This window comes from Lissotriton helveticus, chromosome 7 (assembly GCF_964261635.1).
Source record: "Lissotriton helveticus chromosome 7, aLisHel1.1, whole genome shotgun sequence".
NCBI lineage: Eukaryota > Metazoa > Chordata > Amphibia > Caudata > Salamandridae > Lissotriton > Lissotriton helveticus.
In genome coordinates this window covers 1,005,416,687-1,005,429,113 of record NC_136068.1, presented here as the reverse complement: position 1 = coordinate 1,005,429,113, position 12,427 = coordinate 1,005,416,687, and the positions used below count along the sequence as shown (strand labels likewise).

Here is a 12,427-nt window from a genome sequence, read left to right as displayed (position 1 = left end):
ATTTATTTTGCATAGTTATTCAAAACCACTGCAGTATATGCTTTTAAAAAAAATGCACGATAATAAAAAAGTCAAACAGACGCTAACATTATTGAGCATAAAAAAAGCGGTAACTGCACAGATAAATGTTTTTTTTAAAAATAAATAAATTGTAAAACAAAATATTTTCTTGACAAGGAAGTAATCATTATTTCTACCTTGTATGAAGTTGTGTTTCCTGCTGCAGACTAGTGTACTTCGCCAGTCCATCAATTGGGGATATTTACACAGTTTGGACAACATTACCACCTCCTGTGGTTGAATACAACAGCCAACTGCCAACTGCTGAGAGGTGAACACTTCACTGTTGTGCAGTGTTGCTTTCAATGCAGTGGTTTATCCTTAATTTCTAATCCGTTTGAGATAGACAAAAAGTTTTTGCTGAAATTTGCAAATTATGCAGCAGATCGCAGATATATAGCAGGCGTATAAATATGTTATAAGAATGCAGAAAAGGCCACAACCCCTGAAGCTATAGGCAACTTTAGTGGCCACGGGTGTACCACACCATAGTATAAGATTCAATAAGGGGCTTTCACTGACACACGCTCCTGATAATGTCTCACTTTGGAAGGAAACACTTCATAGAAGAGAAATTCACCTTCCATTCCACGTACATTTTCATTTCCTGCCCCTAATAACCCTTGAAAAACATCAACACACATTGTGATATCTTTAAAAACTTAGAATCCTAGAGTCACCCTTTCTTTTTTTTTTTTTTTGTCCTCATCTCACCTATAAGCATATAGCAGAGTGTTACAGACGTTGTCTCTGGGCTACCTCTGGCCAACTGCAATTGCAAGGTCGAGTCGGGCCATTGCCAATGCTGGATTTCTCTACGTGCCAACAGAATAAGACATAATAGTCCTTTCTCCCTCACTGCAAGGTACTTCGTTGAAACACTGTCGTTGGCAAAAAAGACCAAAGACCCATTTACCACTATATTCAAATCAAAAATCCGGCAAAGAAAATTCCCAATCCCTTACCAAAACAAGTCCAATGCGGGACACTAAAAAAAAACATGAATGTTATCAGCTTTAGGGGCCATACATCTGTAACACTTCGGCTCGGGGGCTGGGGCAAATTTCGCGATTTTTGTTGGGGTATAATATATTCTATTGGTGACAAAGTGATTCTTCTTTAAACTGGCTGATTTTGTGAATTTATAAAGTCGTTTTAAAGAGGGTTCCAAGAGATCCCCTATTGTGGGCTCAAAGGGAGATTGATTCCATGCAGAGGCCTGTGTTGGAATATTCTGATCATCTGCTTCTACTAGTTTTCTATACTAAATTGAAACTTCTTTCTTCAATGGTTGTGGTGATAAAAAAAGAAGCTCTGTGTCCCAGTCACCCCTTACCCTCCCCGCTCTCCGCCTCAAACCAGGATTTTAATTGCAAAAACTTAAACTTGGATATACCAGGGCCTATCCTAGCTCTTAATTTCTCCCATGGATGTATACCATTTGTATCCCCCAGATCTGACGAAATAGAGACTCCAGCTCTCCTAATAGGTACAGCCAACCCATCTTTAAGACAGAGAGGGGTCCCCGGGGAGTCCCAAACAGGGGCATGGTCTGAATAGTAACTTATCTCGCACCTATTCCTTACTTTAAGCCAGATTTCAAGTGCATTTTTTAGGACCTTCAAACGTACTTTTTTGAAAAATTTCAGTGGCCCAAATGTATAGAGAAACCCTTCTGTACAGTCGCCCCCCTCATTCTTGACCAGCTCTCCAAGCAATGCTCCTCACGCGGAACCTGCCGGGTTTGCCAGAAGCATCCGGGTGGATTTAAATTGGAATGCCACCAAATACCAGCTGATGTCTGGAAGAGCTAGCCCGCCCTTGACCAACCGCCACCTTAGTTTCTTCCATGACAGTCTCACTCCTTTGTCGCCCCACACAAAACTCCCGATCTTACTCTGTATTTTCTTAATACCTTGCTGGGGGAATGCCAGGGGGACGGCATTAAAAATATAGGTCAGTTTGGGGAGAATAGTCATCTTGACCAAGTTTACCTTGCCGACTATGGTTAGGGGGAGATTCTTCCATCTTGCAAACAGATGGTCTAACTCCTTAGTAACTTTTCCCAGGTTCAAAGGAGCAATCTTGTCCAATTCTCTAACTATTGTGATGCCTAGATCTTTAAATTCCGTACTGGCCTGTCCCCTCCACTGCTCGATATTCCAGCACATTACCTCCATCTTGGAGGAATTCGCCAAATAGCCAGAAATTAAGCTGAATTCCCCCAAGAAGGTCTCAACCCTCTGGATAGTTGCTGCTGGGTCACTAGTATAAAGGATAAGATCGTCCGCATATAGTGCTATTTTAGACGAATACTGCTGAGATTTAAAAGGGAGGATTTGATCATCTAGCCTTATTGCCTGGGCCAACGGCTCAATATATAAGTCAAACAGTAAGGGTGATAGGGGACACCCTCTGTATCTCAAAACTGGGAGTGAGTGGACCGTTAATCAAGATTTTTGCTGAGGCTCCCTCATAACATTTTCTTAGGGTGTGAATAAACACAGGCACACAGCCCATTGCTTCTAGTACCTCCCAAAGATAAGACCAGCAAACTCTGTCGAACTCCTTGGCGGCATCTAAAGCGATTACCGCCAAGGGTTCTGCTCTAACTATGGAGAGATTGATATTACCTATGAGAAGCTGCGTTTGCTCCTGTATATATCATCCGTTGATAAATCCTTTTTGGTCGGAATTGACCAATCCGGGAGCCAGTTTGGCTAATCTCCCTGCTAATATACCCATAAAGATTTTATAATCGGAATTTAGCAGGGAGATCGGACGGTAGGAGTCTGCTCTCAGGGGGTCCTTCCCGGCCTTGGGTATTAAAACGATAGTTGCCTCTCTCCATGAATTGGGGACTTTCCCTGTAGTATTGTAAATTGACTGAAACCGAGTTCCCAAGACCGGGGTAACCTCGTCCGCCAGATGTTTATATACCTCATTTGGGAGGGCGTCCAGGCCGGATGCTTTCTTATTTTTTAATAACCTAATTTGAGTTCTTATCTCTTCTAAAGAGATCGGGGAATCCAGGAGATCTTTACCTGCTTGCGAGAGGGAGGATAGAGTTTTGGTGCTCAGCCATGTCCATATTTGGTGTTGTGATGGACATATGTTCTCTTTACATAGATCTGAAAAAAAGGGAGAGCAGACAGTTCTTTATATCTTCTATATCCATAGACTTGTCCCCACCATCATTTATAATAAGCTCGCCAATGTTGTTTTTAATACGGTCAGATCTAGCTTTCCATGCAAGTAGGGCACTGGCCTTCTCACCATACTCATAATTAGGCTGCGGGGTTTTAGGTTTAAACCTATAATAACTGATAAAACCCCACTGAAAGAATAATAGCCCTCACCGGTGAAAATATATAAACACTGAAAAAACACCTGCACAACCACAAACTAAATGCCATTCAAAGAAAAAAAAGAAAGTGAAAGAGTCGTTTTGTTCTTACTGAAGGGGTCAATAAAATGTAATTTTGTTATACAAGCTAGCAGTAAGAAAGACTGGCTAACATTATTCTGCTTGACTTTTGTTCTTTAGGGATACCACTAAAATATTGTTTCTTCTTCCTTTTACTTTTTTCAGTTTTATGGCCTTTGGTCTAAAGATGCAGGGCTTAGTTTCATGTTTTAGGTCTAGTTTAATTATTTTATAAACTGTAGAGAATCAGGGCATATCAAACTCATATTTGATATTTTGGCTGCATTTGATTCTTTCACAGATAGGTAAAATGGCTAGTTTCATAAAAATCTTTCCTAATATGTGTCATCACATTTACCCACAGAGAATGGGTAAAACCCCTTAATACATCAGACAATAGTTTCTAGTGGGTCAGTATTGACAGTAGGTGAATTGACAACACCTCAGGCTTTAAACATTAAATGCAAGGTATAGTGGCAAGTATATATATCACCAAGCATCTGAGATAGTGGTGAAAACTTGACACCAGACTTTTGGAAAACATGGAACGCAGTGTCACTTGTTATGCTCTGCAAAAAAGGAATCCTTCTTTCAAAGTTCAACAAAGATTGGAGTGATATTGTTTGTATTTGCAGTGATTCAGCTACGTATATAAAAAAATTGTGTGATGACCTGTCAAAATTGATACCCAAGCTGAAGGGGTTCCCTGTAGGAGATCCTTGCCACTTGTTAGATGGTATGCTGAACGCATCTTTACAATCTTCAGAGTTAATGAGGGATGCTATTAACTTTTTAGTCTATTCTGGTGCACTGTTTTCTTATGCCCAGCAACTAAAACGCAAATATTTATCATTTCATGCTTTATGTGGCATCAAAGAAAGAGTCATCGCAACTGTGTCCCTTAGCTGACGGTTCTCAGCCCAAGGGGCTATGAATATTGAGAGGGCCTTTTCACAGAAGTTTACATGGGAAGGAAAGCGCGAGCGCACATGACCAAAGACTCACTGAAGAAGTATTGTATGGTGTACTACAATAAGATCAATTTGCAAAAATCTATTTGGACCTCATATACACTATACGTACACTGTCTATATACCATGTTCTTTTAGTGCAAAAAGCAAGCAATGATAAAAGCAAAACGTTCCATAAACACCAGAAAAACATTTTTTCTGTTGTTTTTAGTGGTGTGAAAATGTGTAACCACTGATAACTGTTTTTTAAGATATTGAAAAGACTGAAAAAACCCCACCAGAATTTACCAAAAATAGAAACTAAAAACAGGACAGCCTACTCATAATTGCCCATACTCTTATTTAGCCATTGGGCCTTACATTTGTCCTCTAACTTCCCTCTAAGATCTTGCCTGGCTAGTTCAAGGACTTCCTGCACCTTAATCGTCCTTTGCGGAGGCCCCTTTTTTTGTGCTGGAAAAATCAGCTTCTAAGCTCTTAATTTTGTCCTCACTCAATTTTAACTCTGGGATAGTGGTAAACACCAGAAAAACAGCTTGGTTTTTAGAGCATATAAGGCCATGGAGCCGACCCCTTAGATTAGCCTTAAAGGCAACCCAGACTATTTCCATACTCGTGGAACCTATATGGATCTCAAAAAACTCTAGGGAGGATGTTTTAATACTCTGAACATTGTCAGAGTCAGCCAATTTTCCCCTATTGAGTGTCCACCTAGTCTGAGTTGGATTAATTAATTATTAATCGTATGAAAACAGCACGGGGCATGGTCTGAAAGAAGAAATGGGAGGATGGATATAGAAGATGTTTTAGTCAGGAGTTCTTTACTCACTAATATATAGTCAATCCTAGAGAAGTGATGGGTTTTTTACTATAAAAAGTGAACCCGGCTACCTCACCCGTCTTCCCTCTCCAGGCATCTGCCAAATCTAGGTCGTCGATCAGGTTCTTCATTGCACGCCGAATACGGGGTGCCCCTATATATTGGCTTTGGTTTGACCTATCCCTTTGGGGATCCAAGAGGACATTGAAATCTCCCCCCACAATCATTGGCGGGTTCTCCAGAATCAGCTTTGAATAAAGTTTGGAGGTATAGGATGCATCGTCCAGGTTCGGACCGTAAAAGGAAGCACAGGTCAAATCCTTACCTTCGATATTCAAACGATCAACAATCCACCTCCCCGTTTGATCTGTCTGGATAGATTTAATTGAACATGTTAATCCCCGCTATATCACAACCGCAACTCCCCGGTTGTTTATGGTTTGACTAGAAAAACACAAGCGCTCAACCCAGGGGGTATTAGAAAACAGCTTTTTAGATTCCTCGGCAGTCAAGTGTGTCTCTTGTAGGATACATATATGCGCCTCGGAAAGCTCTAAATAACTTCATGATCAGTCTCTGCCTCCTTGGGCATCCCAAACCATTAACGTTCCAGGAGATAAAGCACTTCTTTCTACATTGAACTATTACCCATGCCATTGGTTAGAAGTATCCTGTCTAAAACAGCTCGCCCATATAGCAAACTCCTAGAGTGAGATGAGTATTTTTCCATTTTATCCCTTTGCTCCCCATCCGGTGCGCCCCTACTGCCCCCTCCCCCCCCACCCTCCTGTGCCCCTAAACACCCATAAGGAACCCTCCCTTCCAGAATAGGCGTACCTATATGGCTGCGCCCCCCTCACAGAACAAAAAAGTAATTTCTATAACAAGGAAATAAACAAACAGTCCAAGATGCGGCGATGGAAAACATTCTTATATTGCTATTCTACCCGCGTTTTAATTCTGTATGGTTATTTCTCAGATTTCTCCCCTCTGATCTTTTCCATAAATTCGTCCACCTCTTCGGTTGTACGGAAGAGGTGCATTTGGTTGTTAGACATAGCGCTTAGCTGGGCTAGCAAGCTCAACTGGGCCTTCACACCTAGGCTTTTTAACTCCTCCATCCTACACCCTAGCTCCCATTGTCTAGTGGCTGTTGTATGGGATATGTCTGACCTTATCTGAAAAACAAATGGCTCATGGCCTGTAACTGAAAAGGAAACTGACCCTTCTTTAAGGCCTGCCGACAGTATCTGTTCTTTCTTAGTATAGGAGAGGAAGTTGACCAGGATCTTCCTAGGCTTATGTTGGCCGGGTCTTTTCTTTAAGGGATCCCGATGGACCCTTTGGATCTCTGATGTCAAATTTACATCCGGCAAACCTTTGAGGACTGTCCCTTGTAACATCAAAATAATAAATCCCTTAAGGTCTGTCCCTTCAAGGTTCTCTGGTATGTTCAAGAGTCTCAGATTTTTTTTCGTGAGTGGTGTTCCAGCCTTTCCAGGTCCTCTCTTAGTGCCTTATTTTGGGTTGCCAACTTTGCCATGTCAGTTGTGGCAGACTTGTTCGCTTTCTTAATAATTGGTATCTCTGCCTCTATTTGGTCCGTTCTCGCGGCCACCTCCTCCAATTTCTGGGCCAGCACCTCACAGGAAGACTTGATTGCCGCCTCCTGATTGGCTTCAGAGACCGAAAATCTATTCACTAGATCTGCCTGATTCATCTCTGAAATTTTGAAACCACTTATCATCTCCCCTTTCATTGCAATCAAGATGTCCGAAAGAGTATGCACCCCTGACCCTACACTTCCAGAATTCTCCCACTCCACACCCCCAGTTTCACTAGTCATAGTTGTACCCCCCCATAGTTACAGCTTGAGCTTCAGCCGTCTTCTCTCGCAGTTCTTCAAAAGGGGGGTTAGGCTGAACATGCAAATCCTGAACCTCTAAGGCATTAAATCGATTGGACAAAGTTACTTCTAGGTGGGACCCGGGTGAAATCTGGGGGGGGGTTTACAATAGGCTGCATGTTCTCCCTTTGATTACATTGCTGAAACTTTTTTGGTACTTTAGTTTTGGTTTTAGATTTAACCTTAGCTTTCGGCAACCCTCCTTCCATTTCCTCTTGGGTTCTTAGTTCAGCCGCACTGCTCAAACTTGTTGTAGAAGACATAACTCTCTGGTAGGTTTTTAAGGAAGGGGTTATTTTGTCAAAACAACTCTTTTCGTCCCCCTACTTTTCTGTCTACTTTTTGGGACCTCCCTTGCCTTTACTCCTACTTCCACTTCCACCTCCCCAGTTGCTACACTTTGTCTCTTCTGTGGACCCCTAACGCCCGTCACCAAGATAGGAGATTTCCTGGGGGTCACTATCGGTGAAATAATGTCTGAATTTTGCAGCGAGTGAGCTGACCTGGCCCTTAGAATATAGCGACATGCTTTTGGTTGGGGCGGGGGGGGGGGTAGACCTACTTTTGCCGCTTTTCCTGCCACTTTTTCCACCTCTGGCTTTGTAGCCTCCACCTCCATACAGCACGGGGGAAAACACTGTTGGCCTCCCAGCACCCAGGTACAGGGAAGATTACCGTTCCGGAGGCCACACCGGAAGGAAGGCTAGTATTCAGAGGCTCTCCTGGGAGACTATACTGCCCCCGGATTAACTCACTATCCTTAAGCCCCCCCCACTCCTTTTCGCGCGGCTTCTGAGCAATACCGACCCTGACTAAGAAACAGAACCGGATGCTTTCACGGCGCTCCGCAACATAACTTGTCACATCCAGGGACACCTATCACAGTGCCCATCCGGAAACTAATGTACTACTTATTGTGACCTGATTACTATACGTATTGGAGGAGAATTAATTCGAAAGTAAACTCCTACGTCAGGACCGTGTTCCTGTTCAATGCATACTGGCATCCATCTATATAACAAAGTGTGTGGACCTCACTACTTATAGACAGCTTTAATTCAGCACCTGAGAATTAGGTCCGCCATCCGTGTAGCATCGCACCGAAGTGCCACAGACGCTCAAATACTCCCCTTTTTCTGCCCTGAGGAAGCCCAATTTGGGCGAAACGCGTTGGCTGTCATCCCTGTCAAGATTGTGTTTGAAGACTGGAATAAAAATATTTGAAGAATAACTTGCAGGACCGCTACTCTTTTTTTGAATATATATGAAGACCATTTGAAAATAACTTGATTCATACACTATTTTATATATTGTTGCCTCTCTGTTCTTTATGTTGTCTGTATAACTAGGGTTCTCTAGCAGTGGACCCAAGAGGTGGGCAACTATGGCAAATAAGGTTTTGCATTGACTATCGTGTATATATTAGGTTAGTGCAACTGTTGATTCCTACTGCTATTTTTTGCTTGTTTTGACCATGGCAACAATACCTCCCAATAGGATCCCACCTGGTGGCCGTCAGAGCTAGTATCAACAACCACAGACCACACAAGAAATCTAGGGATCATCCTAGGTGACAACCTCAATGTGAAAGCTCAAGTCAATGTGGTGTGCACACCTGCTTCCACATCCTACCCATGCTGCAAAAGATCTTCAAATGGTTGCCTCTGAACACCAGACAGACCAAATACAAGCAATTACCACCAGCAGGCTGGACTAATGCCACACTATACACCAGAATCTCTAAACAACTACACAGACTCAAGACCATCCAGAACGCAGCTGCTAGACTAAAACTCGACCGCCAATGCTGCACCTCAGTAGGCTTCACTGACTCCTCATTCACAAGTGCAGCCAATTCAAACTTCTCACACACACATACAAAGTCATACACAACCCAGGACCAGAACACCTGCAAGCACTTTCACCAACCCACCAGACACCTACACTCTGCCTCACTCATTCGCGCACATGCTCCACAAAAGCAAAAATGGAGGTCTCTCATTCTCTTACACTGCACCCAAGTCATTGTGTGGCTTCCTTCAATGCATCAGAGCCTCCTCCTCACTTACTGAGTTTCAGAAGAAGCTGAAGACCTAGTTGTTCTTATAATTTAACAATACTAGTTCCACATTTTTTTGTGGTAGTTCTGGCATCTTCTAAATTTGATTTGTATACGCTTGAATAAAAATAATGAAAGGATCTAAGGACCTTCAAAGATCGGTTAGTGTGGTTCCTTTGACATCTCTTATCGAGAACATTTGTTGGCGATTACCTTTGTAATTAAGCACATTTGCTAAGGTTTTACCCACTTTATGTTTCTTAATCAACTTTTTTGCTTTGACACTGTTCACCTAGATGTGTAATTCATTACTAACAATGTTATTGTATTCAGATTTTATTGGTTTTCGTTTATGATGTATACTGTTATCTCTAATATTTGGGAGTTCACTTTCCAGGCTTTTCATGTATTTTTCTAAAGAGTCTAGTTTTTGGGAGATTGCTTTGTTCCTATTTGCCATGATTTCAATAATCACTGCCCTTATTGTTGCTTTCATGACATCCCATACGCGTTTAAGAGAGCTATCTATAATATTAGTTTCTGCTGTGAAGTATTTGATGACTTGTTTAGTATGATCTTTAGCTTTCGTATCATTTAGTATGTCTTAGTTCAGTTTTCAAATTATTTTTCTGTTTTTTTATTTATAAGCTATTACTTCGACTGAGATGCTTTCATGGTCCTAGACCAATATCGGCTTAATATTAAGTTGGATTGATTTTGCAGCAAGGGAGTAGTTATTAAGAATGTAGTTGATTTGTGAGAGTTAATAGTGGGGGTTGGGAGGGAGAAGTAAAATGTTGGGTTAGGCATTCTTCATATGCCACTTAGTTTTGTTTGCATAGGTTTCTCATTTGTTTATGTGGTTTGTTTTGTCTATACATAGAAGAGAATTTCTGTCCAAAACTATATTACAGGTTAAGTTAAAATCCCTTCCCAAAATAGTATTGAGTTGTTCAGTAATTCACTTATTCGTAATTAAGATTTAGTAGAGGCATACAAGTTTACGTTGTAAATGTCATTGCTGTTTATTGCAGTCATACCTTTATTATGCTGCTTTTCAGCTATTTTGATGTTTGAATTCTTAGATATAACGGTTATCACTGCATTTTTATTTTTGCCAACAGGAGAAAATGTTGGTTTGTGGACCCAGTGGCTATAAATAAATCAGATTTCATGGGTTCCGATTTTGGTCTCTTGTAGAATGATAATGTCACCCCTCAATATGTAGGAATAATCTATTTCATTTTAACAGGATGATTTAGCTCTTCTGTGTTTAAGGACAGTATTTTTAAAAGCTAATTTTTTGGCACAGTGAGCTATCTAAGAAAGATGGATGGGTGGCCTTCAGATTAGTGATAATACAGGGGTGTCTGACGTTCCAGAAACCTAAACCACTCTTTGCTAGTTAAGTTCTTGGTGTTACGTTGATTGTATTGTGGATCATCTTTGTCATACTAGATGTACACACATAGAATACAGTCATAACATCATTGAAGGGTTCGCTCTTTAAATGCCATGATGTTGAAATAAGAGAGTGTTAGTCAAAATAAAGAGGAAACATGCTAAGAAGAGGAAATGACATATTGAAACAAAAAAGAAAAAGAATAGAAAAATAAACATTCTTTTTGCCACTCCCGCCAACTCAAACAGTGAATAGAGGAACAATGGTGATCCCAAAAAGCCACATCTCCAAATGTCCTCATCAACTTTAATGAACATTTTTTAAATCTGACTAGAATATTCATCAAAATGTTGTTGATAAGACCCTATAAGATATCCTTTACTGTAACTTTGTGCCACACATCTAAAGGACTAAAGTACACAAAAAAGCGATGGTGGAATGCTTGCATTAATCTCAGCCACTGGTAATTACTTGGGCAGCATACTAATCCATTGCTATTTTGCCCACCATGCCACCTCAGTTTGGATCCTGCTTTATACAAATCAATCTTCACCCTGCTCCAATCAGAACAGTCCAGCCGGACCTGCCAAGCCAGGTCCTCCTGAACTGGAACACAAGCAACCCAGGACCGGTTTCACCATAGTTAGGGGCGCATCAGCCAGGAACAGCTTGGTTGCAGTAGTGGCACAGTGTCCACGGAACCCACTAAAGGAAGCATACTAACTAATCTTGGGAAGTAAAACTTGAGAAGTAAAGATTCACAGTGACTTCAGAGCTGGCTCTCGTGAGTAGGAAGCAAGCTTTGGGTGTAATTCCAGAGTTTATTTTATATTGCTTCTTTTGCATTTATGAGGTAAAGTATACTCTTCAATGCTTCTTTATAAGCAGTCTAATTGTTCTTGGTGCAGGAATTTTATGAGTAAATGTTGCCCATTATTTGTGAAAAGAGCAACCCCTACCTTCACACTTGAAATACATGCTGCCAGATAACCAACTGAGCTTCCGGAGTCCCTAAGAAGAAGTCAGACTAATTTTCATGAGAAAAAAAGAGGCTGATTTTAGATTTGTAAAAATTTTAAACTTAATGGGAGATGCTTGCCATTTTATCTTAGGCTGTTGTCTAGGCTTAAAAAGTAGGGAAAACTAAAATAAGTCTTTGTCTTTCAGATATGGGTCTCATTACAGGTGTCCACATAGCTTTGCCACAGAAAATTAAAAATCTATACAGCACATGCATTTTGGCAACATGAAGACATTTTGGGTTTGTAATGCCCACCCGTTGGTATGCTGGCAAATTATGGAATGGAAACCACAGTAATTAGGCGCCATGTCAACACTCATTAGATGCAATTATCATCTTCTAATATTTATTTTTTCTTCAAAAAAGCCTCTGCTCTTCCACCTGAGCACAAACAAACATGTTGTGTGCAACTCTAAAGTGGGCAGGAAAAAATACAGAAGTTTGTGCAGCAGAATAGAATTTCTGTTACTATGACCAATAAATCCTTTAGCCTAGAGACTGTTTCTGAGCTGGAATCAGAGAAACAAAATTATTTGCCGCTCGCCTTTGAGGTTTCCAGGCTTCCAGCGTCCACATTGCCAAACCGCTACAGGAGTAGCATTTCATCTTTCCAGCTCGTTGTGACCCAGGAGGGAGAAAAAACATCTTTTGCGAGGCCGCAGAGGAGGCGAGAGGCGCGGCCCCGGGACTGCGAGGTACAGCGTCAATACCACCAGCTGTTTCCTCTTCCCGCGTGAGCCGCGCCCCCTCCCAGTGCCACG

General features: G+C 41.5%; 1 protein-coding gene across 3 annotated transcripts in view; it reads right to left on the bottom strand.

Annotated features, from left to right (window-relative positions):
• The window catches only part of GALNT10 (polypeptide N-acetylgalactosaminyltransferase 10), a 688,264-nt gene that overhangs the window by 454,855 nt on the left and 220,982 nt on the right, over positions 1 to 12,427 (bottom strand). The window contains exon 4 of one of the 3 annotated variants that reach the window (XM_078653660.1): positions 3,105 to 3,191. The exons of the other annotated variants lie outside the window; for them this stretch is intronic. Coding sequence (XP_078509786.1) covers positions 3,105 to 3,172 — 68 coding nt within the window. The 5' untranslated portion in view covers positions 3,173 to 3,191. The remainder of the gene's footprint in view (positions 1 to 3,104; positions 3,192 to 12,427) is intronic. 3 annotated transcript variants of the gene reach the window in all.